At 45.9% G+C, this 22477-nt stretch overlaps 2 protein-coding genes across 2 annotated transcripts in view; both read left to right on the forward strand.

Annotated features, from left to right (window-relative positions):
• The window catches only part of stxbp5l (syntaxin binding protein 5L), a gene marked incomplete at both ends in the record, with an annotated part of 119606 nt that extends 108271 nt beyond the window's left edge, over positions 1-11335 (forward strand). The window contains 7 exons of the mRNA XM_079733322.1: positions 3457-3561; positions 4889-5134; positions 6482-6845; positions 7818-7983; positions 9262-9373; positions 10085-10305; positions 11294-11335. Coding sequence (XP_079589448.1) covers positions 3457-3561; positions 4889-5134; positions 6482-6845; positions 7818-7983; positions 9262-9373; positions 10085-10305; positions 11294-11335 — 1256 coding nt within the window. The remainder of the gene's footprint in view (positions 1-3456; positions 3562-4888; positions 5135-6481; positions 6846-7817; positions 7984-9261; positions 9374-10084; positions 10306-11293) is intronic.
• A 3379-nt stretch (positions 11336-14714) lies between these two features.
• On the forward strand, positions 14715-22353 carry poglut2 (protein O-glucosyltransferase 2). Its single transcript, XM_079731158.1, has 10 exons — positions 14715-15302; positions 15886-16091; positions 16759-16964; positions 17853-17930; positions 18571-18743; positions 19190-19427; positions 20186-20395; positions 20719-20808; positions 21678-21782; positions 22223-22353. Exons 1-10 carry the CDS (start codon positions 15118-15120, stop codon positions 22238-22240), a joined length of 1509 nt encoding a protein of 502 aa, XP_079587284.1. The 5' UTR covers positions 14715-15117; the 3' UTR covers positions 22241-22353.
• Positions 22354-22477: the final 124 nt, after the last annotated feature.

Here is a 22477-nt window from a genome sequence, read left to right on the forward strand (position 1 = left end):
GGCGTAAACCTAAGCAGCACCGCCATGACACTGTAGCGTTCCATCCTGGCCTCGCGCCCGGCTCCCTGTAATGAAATGCATTTTCACTCTCGCCACACCACCAGGCAGCGGACGACACACACACCCTCCCGACGCCGCTATTATTCGGGGACATTTCGTTCCGTCCCCCGACTGAGACACAATCCTTCGTGGAGACCCCTGCTCCTTCGCGAAGACGTCGCCTGCCCCAAATTAAACGAAGACAGCCCCAGATTGTCAGGCACTAGCTTCCCCTGGCACGGCAGAACGGGCGGCCCCGATGGGGAGAGGCTCCGATGATTGGTCAAAACACACAACCACCGTCCCCCATGCCGTGGCCAACGATGGCTGGCGGTCTTTCTATCCTTACACCACACCACTGACGTCGGCACGCCACTGTCCACTGCCAGACACCGACCGCTGAGAGGAGGGGCTCTCTCTCTCTAATGGACCACTAGACGTGGCTTAATGCATCCCCCCCCATTTGGAGGGATTGGGCCCTGCTGGCTGCCATTGTGTTCTAATGACTGGTTGGCGGAGGTGCTTTTACTTCAGAGAGAGAGAGAAGGTCATGAGGGATGAGGGCTGACACAACAGGGATGTGATGATGGTGTAATGCTGACGATTATAGCCAGGGAGAGACAAGAAGGTCCCTTAAGTTAATGCCTTTTGCGGTGCACCTGATGATCGCATGGACGATGATGATGATGATGTGCTCTGATTTGTTGTGCCGCAGGTGCAACTATTCTTGAGCCTTATACTAAAGACGCCCAGCCCCCCATCATAACAACATCAGCAACAACAATATTGGTTTTCACTTCATAATCAAGTCATTTATAAGCCTTTAGTTAATGATGAAGGAATCTTTAACTGACTGTCATTAGCTCATTGACTGAACGTCATTGTAAAGTGTTACCACTTGAGGCTAAATAACGGGTACATATACACTTATTAATAATTGACAAGAGGGGCACATTAATCATTCATTAATCAACATTAGTTTATACATTATTATATAGCATTAGCATAGGGGTTAGGGTAAGGCGTAGGGTTAGAGTGAAACCCTACAGGACACAGGTTTCATAAACCAGTATTAGTCAATCATTATAGTTCTAAATTGCTGAAAAAACCAAGCATATATTCTTCCAACAAATACAAAGTAGAAATAAAGACGCTTTAAAAAAGTGAGGTCAGAATAAATATATACAGAATCAACCACCACAGAATCCTATTCTCGGAGCCGCTGATTCCAACAGGCCAAGCCATCCAGTCGCTACGAGGCAGACAACACTTTCACACTAATCTGGTGATTGGATTCACATTGCTTTCTTCAGCCAGCTCATTATATGGCAGTGACCTGCAGCCAAAGGGCGGGCTGCATCCCATTACAAGAAGCCAAGTCTTCTGCCGGGTTCGCCGCTACATAATCGACCAGACATCCCCCCCATTCGAGGTGTGGATCCGACTGTTGCGCACTCCGCTCTTCGGAGGATGTTTATAAAAACAACCAGACACTCCGGCGAAGATGGGCGTGAAATTAAGTTACAAATATAGAGGCGTCTGTGTGCAGCACAGCTTTAAAGACTCAACCTAGGGGCCTGGCTGACATATTACACCAACAATCAATTCAAATGTTATTCTCAAATAAATGACTTAAAACAAAAAGAAGCCCGCCCTCGAAGGCCCCCAGCCTCCTCAATAACGACCTCCATCCAGGGAAACGACATGTCTGCGCTTATTATGGGATGGTTGCATGAGGGCAGACCCACAATGCAACGCGAGTGTTTATCCCCAGTCGCTCGAGGCGTGCAGACCCCCCCGCCCCCCCCCCCCCACCTTATCTTTGACACCCTGCCGTGCCGGTGGCTGGGGCTGCATCGCCACGGCGATGCACCAGCGGGGTCACAGGCATAATTAAAGGTCAACAGCCGCGCGCGAGGGCTAATGAGCGCACGCCGGGCACAGCCGCCTGGAAGGAAAGGGCAGGGGGACGCGGCCGCCACGTCAACACACACACACACACACACTAACATGCATACACACACACACACACACACACATACACACGCACACACACTAACATGCATACACACACACACGCACACACATACACACAGACACACACACACACACTTACATGCACACACAGACACACTAACAAGCACACATTTACACACATACACTCAAACATGCACACACACACACACACACACGCACCTTCTCAACTAGGCGAGGCTCCTGAGCCAACAGCCATTAAATATTCAAACCCTTCAACTTGATTGGCTTCCATTAATTGCCTCTGGATTTTATATATATATATATATATGATATGTTTGTAGCATCTGTCTGTGTCTAGTGTTGCCGCAGGTCTGTAGGTCTGTGTGTGTGTGTGTGTGTGTGCGTGTGCATGTATGTGTGGTTCTTGAGGTATGTCTGGTGCTGCCTCCGAGCCCTCTGACCGGGTCACCAGAGAGACCCCCTGCCCCCTGTCAAGTGTGCCCGCTGTGCATGACTTTCATTAGCTCAGCACCCCAGGGGCAGTCTCACACATCCATTCAACCACACACACACACACGCACGCACGCACACGCACACCCAACCACCCAGCCACCAACCCCCCCCCACACACACACACACACACACACACACACACACACACACACACACACACAAGCACACACACACACACATCCACACACACACAAATACACACAGCAGGGTACGATAAATTGAGTTGCCATGACGCGACACAGGCTAAAAAAAACATCAAAACACAAAGAAATGTTTTCACCCTCGGCCGTGTTCATATTGGCCCAGAGTCTGACACGCTGGAACGCGCTCGGCTGTGAAACGCATCAATCACTTTCACAACCCAAAACTGTCTAGGATTAGAAGGTGCTGCTCGTCTTGTACAGATAGCAATGTTGGGATGAAAACAGATTGTTTTGAGAAACGTTTTATGGTAGGATATTCTGACCTCTCTCTCTCTCTGTCTCTCTGACTCTCTGACTCTTTCTCTCTCTCTCTCTCTCTCCCTTTCTCTACCTCTCTGTCTCTCTCTCTCTGTCTCTCTCGCTCTCTCTCTCTCTCTCTCTCTCTCTCTCTGACTCTCTCTTTCTCTCTCTCTCTCTTTCTCTCTCTCTTTCTCTCTCTCTCCCTCTCTCTCTCTCTCTCCTCTCTCTCTCTTTCTCTCTCTCTCTCTCTCTGCCATATTCTAACCAGTCTGTCCTTTGCTCTGTTTCGTCTTTTCCCCTCTTTCTGTCCCTCTGTCTGTCTCTCTCTCTGTCACTGTCCCGTATCTCCGTCCGTCCGTCCGTCCGTCCGTCCGTCCGTCCGTCTCTTCTGTCCCCTGGCTGTCTGGGTGGGGTGGGTGTCCCGTCGTGGTTGTTCGGTCGGTGGGTGGGTTGGGGGTCGTGTCGTGTTCCCGTGGGCGACCAGTAGGTTATACGTCCAGGAGGGCCATGCTCCAACAGTTGCACGGCGTCAGTATGTACTCCCACGACGAGCACCACTCGCCCTCCGCCTACTGCTGGAGCGAGAAAGGTAAGGAGAAGGGGGGGGGGGGGGGGGGGGGGCAGGCCCACCGAACGCCGCAGTCTTTGCGTCCGTTCCACCGTCCATTCCGTACGTCCGTCAGACAGTCCGTCCGTCAGTCAGTCCGTACGTCCTGTCGATCCTCCTGTAAGCATAACACACACAAAGGAATGAAAGATAAAAAAGAAATCTTCCTGAAATGAAAAAAAAGGACTTCATGTCCCGGAGAGGCCGGGAGGAAGCGGAGCAGACTCTCTCAGCATGGGGGTTGTTTCATTCCCCCCCCCCCCCTCCATGCCAGCCCCATGTGCTGCTGCTCTGTTTGGAGATGGGATCCAAGGGCTTCACTGTTGTAGGATAGTGCACACTCATTGTGTTGAGGATTCACTTATTTCTACACAGATGGAGCGTATTTATAAAGTGACAAGTATTATGTGTTTCAAATGTCAGTTATGCTATCATCGTTATAATATTGTCATTATAATAGGAGTCCTTAGCAAGTAAGCTTCAATGAATTTGGACACTTTGCATCAGGAGCTTCTGTTTGATAGGGTCTGCAGTCTGTGTAGTGTAAGCCAGTGAAAGAGAACACATGAATTATTTAGAATATGGAATCATACTTGGGCAATACCGAAATACTTTTATGATGGAAAAGCATAAATATGTAATGGTTTGGGGGCACATAAATGGGTAGCAATCACAAGAGGTCAAAGTAGTCTTTGTTTTTTCGTGTTTACTGAACGCACGTGTGTGTGTGTGTGCGTTGTGTTCATGTGTGCCCATTACTGTGTGTACGTGTGTAAAATTGTATGTAGGTAGGATGTTATGTTATATTATTTTTACAGTTATAGGTAAGAACCAGTGAGGAGAAATTAACTGTTAAATACTCTAATCAATTCACACATGGGACTTTCAGGAGTAAGTCTTGATTGAGTACACTGATTATTATTATTACAACAGACTATTACTATAATAGCTATGACCTTGTTTTAAAGAGAAATGAGTGTGTCTGCTCAGGAGCTTGTTCCATTCGCCTCAAAGATTGGCACACAATAGAAAACCCAATATTTTCTTCAGAATGTATTTCTCTCTTTTTTCTTTTTGTTTCACCCTTATCATCTGTCCATCCATCCTTCTTTAATTCCAAATTTCCCACATTCCCATCATTCATTCCCCATAATGCATCTCCCTCCCCCTTTCCCACTACTTTCACCCCACGCCCCCATTTCCGTTCACCTGTCCTTCCCAATCCTCTCTGCGATTGGATCGCTCTCCCCGCCCCGCCTCTCTCTCCCTCCCTCTCCCTGATTGGCCGGGCCGCCTGTCCGTCGTCCAGTAGCCGAGAGCAGGGAGAACTCCTTCAGCCGCTCCCGCAGCTCCAGCGTGTCCAGCATCGACCGGGAGACCAAAGAGGCGGTGACCACGCTGCAGTTCGGCGAGTCGTACGGCCGCAAGGGCGACGCCCAGCCCACCCCGTGCCTGTGGGTGGGCACCAGCCTGGGGGTGGTGCTCCTCATCCCCATGTCCGTGCCCCCCGAGGAGGAGGAGAGGACGGAGGAGCCCGTCACCATCGGCCCCGGCGGTGAGCCCCAACCCCACCCAACCCCACCCAACCCCACTTCTCTCGCCACGTGGGCGCTCCCACTCCCGTCCCTCCGTCCAAAAACAATAATAATAATAATACATTTTATTTCGGGGCGCCTTTCGAAAGCTCTCCAGGTCGCCTTACAGTTAAGACAGGCAAATGTAATTAATTACAGGCAAGTATAGTTCAAGCAAACACATTTAAAGAATAAACAACATATTCATTAGGTCGGCTGGTGGGTGGAATGAACTGGGATAGGCCAGTCGGCCTATCCCAGTTCCGATGGGGGTTTTAAAGGTGGGGAGAGACTCTGTAGTACGGATGGACCGTGGGAGAGAGTTCCAGAGGCGAATACTCCTGAATACCTTGGTTGGTGTCAGCCAGGTATTTCGACCAGGGGTGCGAGAGAGTTGTTATAGTTTAAGATGCATACACAGAGAGGGGGGGGGGGGGGGGGGGGGGGGGGGGTTGGAAGAAAGTATGCAGCGAGCCATTAACCTGCTCCCGGTGGATAACGATACACTCCATCTGTTTTCTGCATCTGGGACCAGCCTGGCAGACTATTTTTCACATAATTCCTTTTAAGGAACGTATTAATTAAATTAATTTATTTCAACTGACATTTAAAACATCAGTTGGGATTTGGAGTTTCGGATAAAAGATACAAAATTCCCTCCTACGTCCTCGCACTAAAAAAGGAAGCAAAACCCCTTTTCCTTCCGGGCCTTTCCGCACAAGTCCTAAACTCAAAGTCAAAGTCAGCTTTATTGTTGATTCCAAAATATGTGCCAGACAAACAGAGGAATCTCAATTGTGTTTGACTCAGACCCATGGTGCAATGGGGAGAAAAGGATAACATTTGGTAAAATGTACAATAAATAAATTCTAAATTGTGCAAAATTATTCTGAAAAGTGCAAAGGTAAGGCAAAACAAAACAGTATGGATAAAAATGAAGTTAAAAAAGTTAATGAAGGGGAGGGGGTTTCGGGAAGGGAGAGAGGGGCGAGAGTTCAGCCCCCTGACAGCCTGGTGGAAGAAGCTGTTTACCAGTCTGGTGGTACCGTCTCCCAGATGGCAGAGAGGCTGTGTGAGGGGTGCTGGCGTCACCCACAATGCTGGTTGCTTTATGAATGAGGCGGGTTCCGTAGATGTTCAGGAGGGAGGGGAGTGGGACAAACGACGAAGCAGTGCAGCTCCCATACCACACAGTCATACAGCTGGTCAGGATGCTCTCGATGGCGCCTCTGTAGAAGGAGCACATGATGGACGGGGGGGGGGCTTTTGCTCTCTTCAGTTCAGCTTGCGCTAAACACGTCCCCCCCGCCCCCTCTAATGTCCCCCAGGGGCCGTCCTGATGATGAAGGGCTCCATCCTGCGCCTGGCCTTCCTGGACCTGGCCGGGGCCATCATCCCGGGCCCCCACGAAGTGTGGCGGGACCCCAACGGCCCCGAAGACCCAGACCGGCCCCGGCGGCGCAAGCTGATCAACTTCTCCCCGTGGTCGTCGCAGGACGGCTGCGCCGAGGGCCACCTGGCCGTGGTGTGCTCCGAGCGCCAGGCCAAAGTGCTGCTCATGCCGTCCCAGGCGTGCCTTTTCGTGCACAACATCACCGAGTCGTCCTTCGTGCTGCGCGCCGACGTGGTGACCGCGTTCAACAGCGTCTGCCTGGCCTGCTTCTGCGCCAACGGCCACGTCATGACGCTCAGGTGAGGCCCCGATCACACCCTGTTTGTTACGCCCTGTCGATCAGTGCTCTCACACGGCTGGGTCGGTGGCCATGTTGGGGGTGTTATCAACGGGAGCTGAGTTATTTTTTATTCTTGCTGAATTTTCGGCTGTTCGGCACGCCAGGTAGCAAACAAATCCACTTGAGCAAAAGAGCGGTCGTGGGTTCAGGTGTCGAGATTCTTGGAGGTTGTTTTGTGATGTTAAAAAGGCACAGCACGCAGCTGTGCTTTTGTCCAGGCTTCGACTGAAAAGTCCGCGGGGCGCTTCACACTTTACCGCCCGCCAACACCGCCGGTGTGATCGCCTCTCAGGTGGCCCGCCGCCATTCTGTGGTTGAAAGGAAGTCTCCTCCCTTACGCTTACTTACTTTAATGTGTGTCTGAACCGCAATGGGCTTTCCCATTAAAGTGGTAAGACTTAGATAACGCTAGGCTAATAAAAGCTTAGATTAATTTCGCAACCAATTAGTAAAAACCCCAGGGGACAGCGCCATCTCTGGTGAAGCATGTGTTATTGCATTGCTCTTTCTGATTGCTGAAATTGTACCATGCGATGTCCCTTGCTATATTCAACTAATAGTGTTTGATCCCTGAAGGCTTCATATTAGTGCCGAGTGACTCTTCAATTGTATGGCTTGTTTACCCAAATGGTAGATGATAATAAGAGTTAATTCGATATTCATATTCATATTCATACACAGAGAATTTGATTTCAAACTCTAGTGGTTTCTCTTTGATTGGGGCTCGTGTTTCTGTGTCTTTTTTAGGAGTTATTAGAGTTGGAGTGCGCTGTCTTTCGAAACCGCTCTTCGTTTGCGTTCAGTGAGTGTGCAGAGGCCTGTGTCGTGCATGTCAAAACCTCTTCTGCCTTTTGTCTCATGCGTCTCCGTTCTGCCCCCCCCCCCCCCCCTCCGTCTTGTTCTGTATCATGGTGTGCGGCTCCCCCCACAGTTTACCCAGTCTGAGACCGCTGATGGACGTCAACTACCTGCCGATGACCGACATGCGCATCGCCAGAACCTTCTGCTTCACCAACGGCGGGCAGGCGCTCTATCTCAGCTCCCCCACCGAGGTCCAGAGAATCACCTTCAGCCAGGACATGTGTGAAAACCTGCAGGTGGGTGTTTGTGGCTGTGTAGCTGTGTAGGTGGGTCGGCCGGTGGGTGTGTGTGCAATTCATTGCACTTCAAGTTTCAAGAAAAAGAGCCTGAGTAAGTTGAACAGGAGATTTTCCTTTTTGATGAAACTATGCTGCCACCTTTAGGCCCATGTAGTTATTACACATATTGCACCCCAAAAAGGCCCTATACTGCCATCCCAATAATACGGGCCCCTAAGGGACCTTGCATAGAAGAAAGAAAATTCAACTGCATTGTTAGAATGTTGTGTTATTTTACACATGACATGTAGCTAACGATTAGCCAGCTAGCTATCGTGAACAGCTTCCGTCCTAGAAGGACAAAGGAAGACCTTTTAGAGTTCCTCCGAACTAAGTAATTCCCAGAACTTACAACATGCTTAGCATATTCCCATCGAGATAACCCTCTTAATATGTCTTTCACTTATTTGAAAACCATGTCTAGAGCCTAACACTGACTTTATTTGTCGATATTTTCTGGCCAAACTCAAGTAGAACACAATGAATCGCTTCATGTTGCTCTGTTGTTCTTTTGTTTATTGGAGAAAAGTTTTTTAAAAAGTTTTTCAGGCACATATCTTTTATAACATTTTATTAAAAACATTAAAAAATTTCGCCTGAAGGTTTTGCTTTTTCCCCCCTATTGATTTGTTTTTGTCAGACTGAATTTCTACTTATTTCACACTGCCTTTCTTTATTTTCACCGGCTAGTCTTTTTTTTTTCACCCTGCATTTTTTTTATCCAAGTCATGATTTTTTCTCACTGTGTATTCCTTTCTCACATAACATATATCTCCCTATTTTTTTTTCAATGCAGCTCCCTTAAGGGACTCCGTAGAAAAAGAATATGCCTGAAGTAACAAGCAAATCAGCCTCATAGCATAAATGCCTAAGTCATATTTTGGCCAAATCGTGATATGTAACCTTACTTTACTCTCCTAACGCTGCTGATTCAATGTGCCTCATTGGCTATATCCCAAGCCAATCAGAGTGCTTTTTTAAAGTTCCATAATGACTATCTGCCTATGTTATCCATTTAACTTAGGCATTTTTGACGCTAAATATTAGAAGAACCTTAAAATATGACTTAGGCAATTATGCTATGAGGCTAAAGAATTGAAACATCAATAACAAAACATAAATCCATAAGTCCAGCGTGGAGTTCAACCTCAGACGACCCAAACGTCCACCTGTGTGTGGATTAAAGGGACTAGAATAGTATTGACACACCGTGTGCTTGTTTCTCGGTCGATACAGGAGATGCTGGGAGAGCTGTTCACACCCATAGAGACGCCCGAGGTCCAGAACCGAGGCTTCCTTAAGGGCTTCTTTGGAGGGAATGCCCAGAACCTTGACCGAGAGGAGCTCTGTAGGTCACCACTTTAGCGCTTCACACAGATAACACAGTCATGTTCATCCTTGTATTTTACTGCCCTTCTCTACCTTCCGTGAAGCCCAGTGGGTCCTCTCCATTTTAAATCCATCATCCACTCCACATGGGCCGCAATCACGCCAGCTTGATTTATCCAAAGGCCTTTTCTAATGGATCAGGTGAGGACTCAACCCCGATGGGGTGTCCGGTTATTGGAAAATAATGAACGCCGCAGGTGGTTATGCCCCGAATGGTTTATTCAGCTAATGTAAAAGTTACCAACAATGATGACATGTTTGTTACTTAATTAATTGCATCATTGTTTTTTGATCAAATTAATCAATACAATTTCAAAATATAGTTTTTTTGCGTTGTCAAGGAAACATCTGGTCGATAGTTGTAGTCTGTTGTTTTTTAATTTTGGACTCGAAGGGAATTGACTCGTATCTGTTTAAAACGCAAAAGTGTCCCAATATTGAAGGATAATGCACAACCTTGGAACATCATTGACCAATCAGCATCAAGTATATATTAATGCTGTGGTATAATGTTGTAACATTACAAAACAACTCAATCATAGCATTCTCCTGTCCCCTCATCTCCACTGTTAATAACACGCCGAGGCTCATGCACCACGATCCTAAACTGCCTCATATCAAGTCGTTCTTTGGCGAGCTGACCACTGACGCGTCTCCCCGTCTCCGCTAGTCGGCGAGGCGTCAGCGGGCAAGGCCTCGCGGAGCCTGGCCCAGCACATCCCGGGCCAGGTGGGCATGGAGGGCATGAAGGCGGCGGCCGGCGGGGTGGTGGGGGACCTGGCGCGGGCGCGCATCGCCCTGGACGAGAGGGGCCAGCGGCTGGGCGAGCTGGAGGACCGCACCGCCCTCATGATGACCAGCGCCGAGACGTTCTCAAAGCACGCCCACGAGGTGCTTGTCTTTTTCACTTTCTTATGACAAATCGCTGCTAAAAAGCGCTGCTAAATGCCCTGAATGTAACTGTAAATGAGTTGCGTGGCGGTGATGGGCCGTTCACGAGGGTCACCCCCTCCCATAAAATATAATAAAAATGAGATTTTAGATCTCAAGGGGGTTATCCGTTCGATTAACTTGTTGTTAATGTATATGGGCACTCACAATTTAGTTCATTTTTGCAGGTTTAAGTCTTATCTCTAGTCTAGTTTAGTCTCATTTCTCTATAGCAAGCTTACCAGTTAGCTCAAGTTACTTTCAGATCCGTAACATAAAAAATGGGGGGGGGGGGGGGGTCTGTTTAATATTGCATGAAATGACATATGCATGACAGCACTTAGAATCAACTGTTGTGTCTTTAGTCTAAAAATGTTATCTACCAAAACAGAAGCATGAGGTTACTGTTACCTGTTAACTGTTACCTCACGACAGCCTTTTGGAAAGGGAATTTGACTCAACAGCACCCCTGGGAGTACCGGGGTGGTATTCCATTAGGAGGTGTGAGACAAAGATGAAGTGGGCCATCGCCCACTTCTTGAATATGTTGTCAGTACAAAGAAGAAACACTCAATACGCCTACGCCAGTGCCCGCGGTAGCATATACAGACATTATTCGTTGCAAATTTCTCTAAATCATTGTGAAGGCAAAACTGCAACAATTTTTTTAAGCATTTAATTTTTGAGTATCTTAAGTATGCCTTGAGAGTGATGTCGGGCCAACTGTCCCGTCTTCCGTTGGAACAGCTGGTAACCCTTTTTTTTTTTTAAGTTTCTATTTCGAGATCGCTCCTCTTATCAGTAGCCCAAACAGAAGCGACGTGTTGTGGGGTGAACGCAGAGCCGGCTGAGTGGTTTCCTCTGCGGTGACAGCCGTCCCTGCTTTGCTTGTGCTCTCTAACCACCCTGTCTTCCACGGTTTCCTCCCCCCCCCCCCCCCCGTCTGCAGCTGATGCTGAAGTGTAAGGACAAGAAGTGGTACCAGTTCTAATGGTGGGACGGGGTGCGGACACCGGCCCCCTCGCCCACGACACGGACTTTCACTCTGCATTATGAGCGAGAGAGAGAGAGAGAGAGAGAGAGTGGGATTAAGAGAGAGAGATAGACGGTGGGAGGAGACGAAGGCGCTACGAAGAAGAGGGGACTCCTGCCTTGAGAAACGGGGCTCTCTCTCTCTCAGGAGGCTTTTGGTTGAGCAGCTGTTGGCACATTGTTGAAGAGGCGGGACGGGTCAGGCACTTGTCTAGACGCGTTGTGACAGGAAGGAGCACCACGACTAGAGCACAGTCTCACCAGGGGGCCCTGAGGAAGTGGACGTCCTAGTGTGTGTGTGTGTGTGTGTGTGTGTGTGTGTGTGTGTGTGTGTCTGTGTGTATGTCTGTGTGTGTGAACTGAGGAGGCTCCTGGTCCTCTGTGTGTAGATACTCTCAAGTTAAGAAACCAACAACAAAAAATGCATGAAAACAAAAACATACAAACAAAAAAAGTGGATGACTACTAAAAAAATACAAAAAACTGCCATATTCAAAAGCAGCATGCTACTTTAAAACAGAAGGAGGTACGGAAATTACACTTTTCTTTAATAATATAAGCCAATGAGAGAAACTATGAGAAACTTTATATATTTTTTGAAATATTGAGGAAAAAATAGTCTATATATAAAAAGGGAAATGTATACCTGCATTGCTATTAAGCCAAAATTTGTGTTCTCATTTAATGTTTTTTTAAATTTGGTTTCAAGAATTCCACATCGATATTCATTATTAACACTTGATATTAACACCTAACACAATATTAAAGCATATATAGCAGTGGTTTCTCTATGGATGGACTCACAGCGTCTAATGCTGACACTTACCAATTACTTATCTTCACTGTCATACTGATTTCCTTGTTTTTGCTGCTGCTAATTAATGAGAGCATCACCAAATAATAGTACCCTTCCCAAACTACAATCAAAAGACTATGATGAGATTATGATAGCGAAGGCCATTGGAAATGTTGTGGTGGTGACTGAGAGTTGAGACATTAATTGAGGGCCGGGGCAGTGTGTGTTATATTGATACAGCAATTGTACTATTCATGTGCCATATAAAAAAAAGAAGAATTCAAAACTTGATCCGGGATTAGCACCCACCCCTCCACAACCCTACTGTAACACAGACAAAGAGCTAATGTATTGGTAGGGTGATCAGTCTTGTTTACGATAATACAAATAAAGTCCATTGAAATGGCGGCGATGAGAATATTTTATCATAATCCGAGGGCTGGATCTGATTTTGACGTTCTAGATATTTTTTATTTTTTACTTAATTGTCGTTATTTGCTGTTGTCATTTGTTGGTTTGAATTTTTCTGATGCCTTTGTATGTTTGAGATCTGTACGCCATTCCCGTGAATGTTTGCGTGTGCAGGCACGCGTACGAATCACAGAGGAAAGAGGGAGGGAGAGGGAGGGAGAGAGAGAGGTAGAGGTAGATGGAGAGAGAGAGGGAGAGAGAGGCTGAATCCCAATAGCCGAGCTAAGGTCAGACTTTCTTTGCCAAAGCAATCGAAACATGAATGAACCTCCTCTTCTCTCACCCCAACACAAGTGTTTCTATTGCTCTTCGGTGGATTGGAGGTTTTACGTACCAGCGTATCACTGCAGGTATCCTACTGTTTTGTAATGATTTCTTCTCATGATTCTTGATTATCTTACTGCTTATTGATACGAGACGGATGATATGAACGACGCCCAGTTGACCTTATATGGAGTGCATTTGTACGGGACAGGGTGCAGAAGGAACGTAAAGATCTGTTGTTGTTTTTATCGTGACGTTTAGGTATGGGTCAGTCATTAATGAAAATGTGTACAATACGTGTGTGAGATATTCACTCTGATTTGGTCTATAAAGGCAAATGTGTTTTCCGTTGTTTGTTTTAGACTTTGACATATTCTTGACGACTTGTGGTATTCTCGTGTCCTGATGCCATTTTCTATGGTAATATTCGCCTCTCCAGAAAGGCTTTGTATGTTTAAAGAAGAAAAATAACTAAAAGTGTTTTATGATACATTGTTACGTATCATGTTGTTAATTGTGTTGTACATGGATAGGTTTCCAAACATCACTGGCCAACCGCATTAGCCGACGGCGTATTGGTGTTACCTGTGTGCATTCAGACGGGAGCTGAGGTTTTAAGCAGAGGGTTCTCAATATCAAACACGTTTGGCCTGTCGTCATATGTGAGAGTATCATATGTGCAAACACAAGAGGCTATTTGCTGCCTGCAACACCAATTGACAGCCAACCACAGATAAGCCCACGAGACCCCATAGTGATATAGAGCCATAATTGAATTAGAAAAAGCCAAGACACTGGAGTTTTTAAAAAAATGCAATTGTCCATTGTCTTTGACCAGATAAACATGTGGTTATGAACACGACAACAGAGAATATAGCTTATATATTTCTCTACATGTACCGTCAATGAAACTTGTGTTCAGTGCAGTTTTGACTTTCGATGGCAAAGAATACATTAAGAAACATAAAATAGGTTCCTGTAGACAGGGTGTTTTATTGTTCGTTTTGTTTTTTTTTACCAACTGTACAGCTCAATCCTGGGAGTAAAGAGAGAGAGAGAGAGAGAGAGGGAGAGGGAGAGCGAGAGAGAGAGAAAGAAGAAGTTAAAACACATTAATAGAAAAAAAGGAGAATTAGGGTATTTTTCTCTGTAACTGTCGTACCCGTCACTGCTGGTATTGAAGCTGGGCTAACCTAGCGTTGTCTGGGTCCCTTGGACTAGGGTTGTCTCCTGACCAAGCATTTCTCTAGTTTTATCAAATGATGGCAGCAAAGTTTGTCTTGTTTAAATGGATTCTACCACCTTTCGTTCTTATTGATATTATACTAGTGTAATAGAAATTACTGGACAAAAAATATCTGAACTATGTTGATGCAAAATCAAGTTTAAATAAACATTGATTGATGTACACGATCGAGAGCTTTGTTTGATTTATCCCCAAAACGTGCTTTATTGTGTTATTTGAGAAGCTATATCATACTACTGGAATGAATAACCCGTTTATAGGCTATGTTGGTTTGATATTAACAGAAACAGCTCTAAAACCCATCCCCATTCATTCTGCAGGTCTACATAACACCACAGTGGAACTCTATCGTTGCATTTTAAATAATGATCATAAAGTGTCTCTGACTTGGCAGCCCCATGTTATCCCATGCACTTAGCCGTGTTGAGACATCTGAGGAATTAGAGAAACCTGAAAAAAAGCGCTGCTTCAATAAAACAATGCGCAGCTTTCCATTCCGGGTTCAGTCCAATCAGGGGGTCGCTTGGAGCTCCTTCACTCATTCGTTTCCTATTCGTTTCAGACGCTGTGGGAGCGGCCAATGCGATCATTATAACGCTCATGGCGCTCTCGCCCGAAGTCGCCTCTTATAAATTGGCCAAATATTGAAATCGAGTTTTATTTTGGTAAGCGATCACAATGTAACAGCGGGACTCATCTGGAACCAAAAATCAGCCCGGCTCTCAGACTGCCACGTTGACGTCAGCCGAATGGGACACATTGTTTCGGGGTGTTTTCAACACCGGCAGGAGTGCTAAAAGGGCGAGCAGCCCACCAGAGACAAGGCAAATCCTCTGCGGTGTTGACATCCTCATCCCGTTATGTCAGGCATATGTGTCGCCTCGGGTCTGCTGTAAGGAAGAGCCGACCACATACTGACATTATAACGGATCCCCGCTCGTCTGAAGGCTGACGTGTGGCCACCATGTTGCTGTCGTGTCTGCTGCTCGGCTGCAGCCTTGGGCTGGTAACGTATGCTACCCCGGAGGCTCCGGCCGGGTCCGTGCCCAGTGCTGCCCATACTCTGGTCTGGGGACCGGGTCTCGAAACCGACATCGTCCTGCCCGCTCGCTTCTTCTTCATTCAGGCGGTGGACGGCTCTGGGAGGAAGTAAGTAGAGCGAAGTATCGCGTCGTTACCGCACACGGCAATGGGGATGTAAAATACCTCAGCTACAGCAAACTCTGCAAAAAAAAAAAGAGTTGAAGTCTGTCCATATTAACTAACTTTTCTACATTTTTGACCGTCAAAAGGTCAACAGTGTGTTTCGTGGATGGATGAAGCCTTCTAACCTCATCATTCTAATTTAGTACTTCACATGAATTACTCACAATAAATATAAATGCATATTAATAGTCTACTGATATGTACAATTTATTAAAGTCAAATTAGTATTAAAGTTAAATAAACATTGAACTACCTGACTTTTTATATGAATTGCATAGTCCATAAAATACATTCACTTAGTTTTTTTTGCCGTTATAATGAATGAGAATAAGGAAATAAATACTGCAACGTCTAGCCTTACAATCTTTCTGGGAAAGATAATCTGGGTGCATTCCTTACCATTGACAATGACCCACTTATCGAGGCGATAACAATTATTTGATTGTCTTACTTCTAAAATGTTAGTAGCAGAGGGTATCAACTCATCAGAATAACAAGTTTGCGTCTCGCCATCGTCTCCCTGCAGCCTCACCTCGTCCCCTGGGGAGAAGACCTTTGACGTGAAGATCTCGTCTTCCACCGAGCAGTTTGCCAGAATATGGATCCAAGTCCTGGACAGACGGGACGGCTCGTTCCTGGTGCGTTACCGGATGTACGCCAGCTACACGGACCTGCACATCCAGGTTCTGCTGAAGGAGAAGCACGTTGCCAAGTCTCCCTTCATTCTTCCAGGTAGAACATCAACAACATTGTCTGTTTGGAGTGGGGTTCAAATCTGTGTCACAGCCCCCCTGATTAACTCTGTTGCCATATGTAATCAGATGCGTTGGGCCATGTCATTGATAATGGATATGACCGTTTTCTCAGAAGAGAAGTTGGTACTTGCACACCATGTATTGAACCCAGTGGTTGCAGGTTTTATACAAACGCGTAAATGTTTTCAAGCAATACTTCTTTGAATGTGTACCCTCTTGTGACACACACACACACACACACACACACACACACACACACGAATACACACTAGGGCTGCTCGATTATGGGAAAAATCATAATCACGATTATTTTGGTCAATATTGAAATCACGATTATTCACCGATTATTTTTGAGTTTGAAACATGTTGTATTTATTCAGCATGTCTCTCCCAAAAAAAACTTTGGAACTGAGAACCTCAAAAAAATACACAAAATGGTCAAAAAGAAAATGTTACAATCAAAATGATATACAGATATGTATCTAGCTGTTCTGACCTTTCTATAAAACACAAACATAAACCCCACCTCAGTCCATATTAACACCACTACCCCCACCTCAGTCCATATTAACACCACTACCCCCACCTCGGTCCATATTAACACTACTACCCCCACCTCAGTCCATATTTCCTCTTACCTCCAGGCCCCGTGCACCACGAGGGCTGTGACTGCCCCCAGCCGAGTGGCCGGGCCTGGGAGTCCAGCATGCGCTGCCCTGCCTCCTTCCCCCAGATAGAGCTGGACCTGGCCGCGTTCCCCAGGGTGGACCCCGAGCGCAACGCCCGGGAGATCCCCCAGCGCTTCGGCCAGCGGCAGAGCCTGTGCCACTACACGGTCAAAGACAACAAGGTAGCTGGACTCTGGGCTTTAGTTACAACACGTTCCACCCTGCTGCGGCCACAGCCTCTGTAACGGTATATGTTACAGACAGTGTGGTTATTTCAAAGGACTGTGATGAATTAAGGCAACTTTACTTAAAAGGATTGCAACAAAAGGTGTGCAAGGACGTTTGTTTTCCCAGCCCCCCTTTCTCACAAGCTTTTAGTCAGATGGGTGACCTTTAAAATTCGAGGTTTCTTGCATTGAACATGAGGCACGTCAATTTCTTACCCAGACCTTCACAATCTTACAAAAGATGACATTTCACAGCTTAGCGCTTCATTTTTTTTCCACATTCTTTCATGGATTGTTTCTTCCAAAGGGCATGGGTGGGTGTTCAGAATAGCGGAGCGTTGATTGCTGAATAGTCGAAGGCTGCCTGCGGCTGTGTATCAGACAGGCTGCAGTCTGAAGACCATTGAAGGAGCCAGGTGTTTGTCAGCAGTAAAGCAGACATAAATCGTGGAGGCGAGGGGAAGTCGATCCAGGTCGCTGTCATGATAATACGCCCAGAGCAGTGATCGCACAGCGCTAGTGTTACCTGCAGATCACTGGTAATTTGTCAGTAGTCAGTGATCTGTGGTCCCATGTGTAATGGACTACCTTTATGTACAGCTCGTGCAACCATGAGGGAATGTATCATTGTGATATTCCTTTGTTGTACAAATTGTTCCCACAGGGCACATTCATTTAGGAAACCCTGTAGGGCTCATGTGGATGTATCGTTTGACCTTTTCACTCATTTCACCAAAGAAAAGTTTGGCTGATGGACCTGGCCACACTTTGGACCAGTCCATTTCATATTGTGTTTTTATTAGGAATATATTGTGAATATTTGCCGTTTCTCGTCCTCTTCAGGTCTACATCAAGACGATGGGAGAGCATGTAGGATTCCGGATCTTCATGGATGCACTCCTCCTGTCCCTGACGAGGAAGGTATGGTGGACCCATCCAAAACAGTTCATCCTTTAAGCAACCAACCGTGTCTAATCATGTTTGGTTTGGTGAATAAAACCCCTGACATCCGTTTGTCTCTTTTTGTATTAATTAGACAGACAATGGATTTGAGTAAGGCAATGCAGATTAATCAAATAATGCCAGGATTACCATTAGCACTGGCACCTGTACTAAACTGAGATGTGCGTGTTGGTTCAGAGCAGTATGTCAATTACACCGGGCAGTGCGGTAGAAGCCGATGTTTTTGAGTGGTTTAAGCTGTTGAGGTAACCCGGAAACGATAACTGCTCAGTTCAAGCTGATCGGTTTCTACCAAGCCGTCCCCCCGGCTCCTTAGGAGGGGGGTATTATGGGTCCGCTTGCTGACTCCAGATAAGGGTTTGTATGGAAAACCGCGGACACGGTTTGACCACAGCAGAAATAGAATACAACAGTAAAGCTCCATTAGAGGTTATGTCGTGTATTCAATTTGCCCATGGGACTCGATAATAAAGCCAAAACATGTATATATAATAAAAATAATTGTGTATTTATTTACCTATTTATATATAATTATATATATAATAGATATCACTTTGTACCTGGTAAACAAACAGCCATCCCTCTTGCCTGCCTGCAGGTGCGTGTTCCTGACGTGGAGTTCTTTGTCAACCTGGGCGACTGGCCGCTGGAGAAGAGACAGGCCTCTGACCGCCTCCACCCCATCTTCTCCTGGTGTGGCTCCAACCAGACCTGGGACATCGTCATGCCGACCTACGACCTGACCGAGTCCGTCCTAGAGACCATGGGAAGGCAAGCCACTCGCTCGCTCACTCACTCGCTCACTCACTCGCTCGCTCGCTCCCAATGGATGGATGGATGGATTGATGAATATTCACTGTCTTTTCTGATTAACGTGACATTTTAGGGAGCTCTTTTGTCTATGCATTAGTGCAGTTGTTTGACGCTTTGCAAAGTGTCCGCCTCAAGGGTCAGATCCCTACCGTTGTGATCTTTTTTCGACCTTCACTCTTTTCAGTGGGTTAACCCACGGTGGGGCTGGTTCCGAACCATGATCCCTCTCTTTCCCCCCCCCCTCCAATACGCTCTGCAGTGGGATGAGAGGTTCTTCTGTCTTCTATAACTTTAGGGTCCAAGACTGTGAAATATCGACTGTGATACATCTGGTTCCACGTCTCCTTTAACAACGCTGAGACCCCCCCCTAATGACCACCTGTTCCCTTCTCCGCACGCTGTAGGGTGAGCCTGGACATGATGTCGGTGCAGTCCAACACCGGTGTGCCCTGGGACCAGAAGAATGCCACGGCCTTCTGGCGCGGCCGGGACAGCCGCAAGGAGCGCCTGGAGCTGGTGAAGCTGTCCCGGGCCCACCCCGACGTGGTGGACGCCGCCTTCACCAACTTCTTCTTCTTCAAACACGACGAGGCGCTCTACGGGCCGCTGGTCAAACACGTGTCCTTCTTTGACTTCTTCAAGGTGAGGAGGGAGGAAGCCCACTTATTGCTCCAGGCATGCTGGGTGCCTTTGGTCAAATGGGCGCATTAGCGTCAAGCAGAGCATGTTAAAGTACATATTATATTTTTTCGGCCCGAGAATAATCCTGTCAGGAATCACTAATGTCATAGATTTAACCATTTATTCCATGAAATGGGTATACAATATAGTTGAGTGGTACGGTTGCACTCTATTCTGGTGCTCCCTGCTGGTAGGATTTAAAGCATGACCTACAGATGTAAGAAACAGAATACCGACATTTGACAAAAGGGAGCACTATACAATCCCCCATGGGGTACATCAGATATGTCAAGCCATTGTATAGGTTACATACGATACAGAGCAAAAGCCGTTGGAGGCTTGGGTGGTGGGGGGTGAAATTCTGCTCACCGAACTTCGCAGAGAGTGTGTTTTGAGACGGAAAGTCTTAAATTGGCCGCGTCAATTAGTGTACGTGTGTTTGATTGGACGCCGTTAGCTGTCGGCTGATCGCTGGGGGGGCACACGACTAGAGTGTCTCTCCAGAACTAGCTCCGGCCATTAAATAAAAAGAGAGGATGAAAATGTTTTTTGGAGTGATTTTGCATTGAGATGCCATTTTAACGTGAAAATATATTTTGCATAGAAATGGCTTTCTCTGGGACCTTTCATATTTTCCGATATTCTTCATGGCTAGTTCAGCTTTAGTAGAACCCATCAAACCTGTCTCGTCCTCAACCCACTCTTCTCCCCCCCCCCAGTACAAGTACCAGATCAACGTGGACGGCACGGTGGCGGCGTACCGGCTCCCGTACCTGCTGGCGGGGGACAGCGTGGTGATGAAGCTGGACTCGGGGTACTACGAGCACTTCTATAACGAGCTAAAGCCCTGGACCCACTACATCCCCGTGAGGGCGGACCTGGGAGACCTGCTGGAGAAGATCCAGTGGGCCAAAGACCACGACCAAGAGGTGATGGTTTTCATTGGTTTCATGCTTTGCAAGGAGGTAAAGATTGCATCATGCTGATGATGATGCAAACCAATTCAGTCAAGGAGGAAAAGTATAAAAAGCATAACAAGCTACGTTTGCTATTGATGTTGATGAAGAAAAAAACATGTTATTAAAGTGTAGCATATACATATTTGTATTATACATTGCATTTAACACTATTTGTTATTTAATGTAGTATGGCACATAATGTAAATGGGACTAATGCGGGTATCATCGGTCAGTATTCAGACGTGTTGGTTACCTTTACAAACCCCAGGGACGTATCTGCTCTTTTCTTCTAGGCGAGGGACATTGGAATCGCAGGACAACAGTTTGCCCGCAATAACCTCATGGGAGACAGAATTTTTTGCTACTACTACAAACTCTTTGAGGTAAAGTGTATGTCTTTCCTTCATTATCATAGGTGCACCACGTATACAGACAAAAAACCTTTGAAGGTATTTTAGACTGAACCATATTAAACCATTGACTCCCTCAAAGCCGAGCTACCTTTCAGTTATAGTGCCAATTCTGTGGCCTTGAAGTGCCTCTTGATTTTTCTCCATTGCCTTGAACTGCCAAATAAAATAATATATTTATGAAATAAATGTCAAATCAGATGTTTGTGATGCTGTAAGCATAGGTTTTCATGACCCTTTTGTTGACTTGGTAAGTAAAGTTAGCCAATTAAATAAAAAGTGTACTTTTGCATGCTCAGTCAAGCCCCTTATTCGGGAGGCTATTCGGGGTAAGAGATATTTTTCCCTTTTAACGTTGCCTTCACTCCCCATGATATATGTGTGCTGTAGCATAGCTTCTTGACGGGGGTTGAAGCCAATTCTGTCCCCATAGGATAACCCTGGCTCCATCAGTACAGTCCACACACAATGATGTTGTTAAAAAAGAAAAAGAATATGCAGACTTCAGCAACAACTTTCCGCTCATAATCAAATGCGCTATATCTACTGGGTCCAATTCATGGACTTCATATATTCACTGTACAAAATACTCACCCTGTGGTGTGTTGAGCTTGGCAGTTCAAATGTATAATAACGATAATAATACTCATTACGTTAAAATAATTTTTAACATGCGTTTTATTTTTCATTGAGATTTTCTGCTTCTTTTCTCTTCCAAGTTAATCAAATAATTTTCTCGAACATTTTAATCGTATCAGACTCTGTGTCAAGATGAGCTACAATGTCATTCATCTCCATATGAAAATGAATAGTTTGTATTATGTCCAATTCTCATCATGCAGAAGTATGCTGAGCTCCAGGTCTCTGAGCCCACGGTACGCAGTGGAATGACACTGGTAGAGCAACCTAGCGATGACCTTTTCCCATGCGCTTGTCAAAGAAGATCTGTAAGTGTTAGCGTTGAATTTTGTTCTTCTGTGCTGGCTTCAGTCCTTTTTTGAAGCGCTAGAGAAAGCACACTGCCGCCCTCTGATGGCCATAAGGAGCCACTACACAGCAACTGATCGCAAAGCTGGCAGTCAATGCTTCTTGTCCAAAAAGTATTTCCTGCATAGGCTACTGTAGCGGATGGTTCAATGCATTCATTATATATTTACTTCTGTATGTTTAAATCTATCGGATTCACTTTGGGAATCTAATCAGAGATGTCCAGTTGTTTGATTTACATTTATTGGTTTTATATATTGATCAATGCATTGCATCATGATTTAGATGCATCAATACTCAGATAGACAAGTGGTGCAAGTATATGTAGCTGCATTGAATAAACAATTTCTAAGTGTGTGTGATCAAACCTAATTTCTTAAAACGATTGCTTGTTTTTCAGGTCAAGGATGAACTCTGATTGATCCATCATCCAAGTGATGTGTTTTATTAGTATGTATTAATTAAATAATTCGCATTGTGAAAGGATTCATTTGCCTAATTGTGAATTGTTGGAATTTCCTGCTCTGACATGAATGTTAAACGAATGTTTTTATAATAAATCTATTTTTTCTATGTTTGTTTAAAAACGGCCTGTAATCTCATTTTTTGGTCGCACGCATAATAATAAAGTAAGATCATGTCAAGAAAAAGTTGT

The sequence above is a fragment of the Pollachius pollachius genome (genome assembly GCF_949987615.1).
Source record: "Pollachius pollachius genome assembly, chromosome: 3".
Classification (NCBI taxonomy): domain Eukaryota; kingdom Metazoa; phylum Chordata; class Actinopteri; order Gadiformes; family Gadidae; genus Pollachius; species Pollachius pollachius.

What these genes read in the sequence shown, in the direction of transcription:
- poglut2 (XM_079731158.1), top strand. Translation starts at nt 15,118, where the DNA reads ATGTTGCTGTCGTGTCTGCTGCTCGGCTGCAGCCTTGGGCTGGTAACG. An exon ending in GTGGACGGCTCTGGGAGGAA is followed by an intron (nt 15,303 to 15,885) that starts GTAAGTAGAGCG and finishes GTCTCCCTGCAG; the next exon opens with CCTCACCTCGTCCCCTGGGG. An exon ending in CCTTCTTTGACTTCTTCAAG is followed by an intron (nt 19,428 to 20,185) that starts GTGAGGAGGGAG and finishes CCCCCCCCCCAG; the next exon opens with TACAAGTACCAGATCAACGT.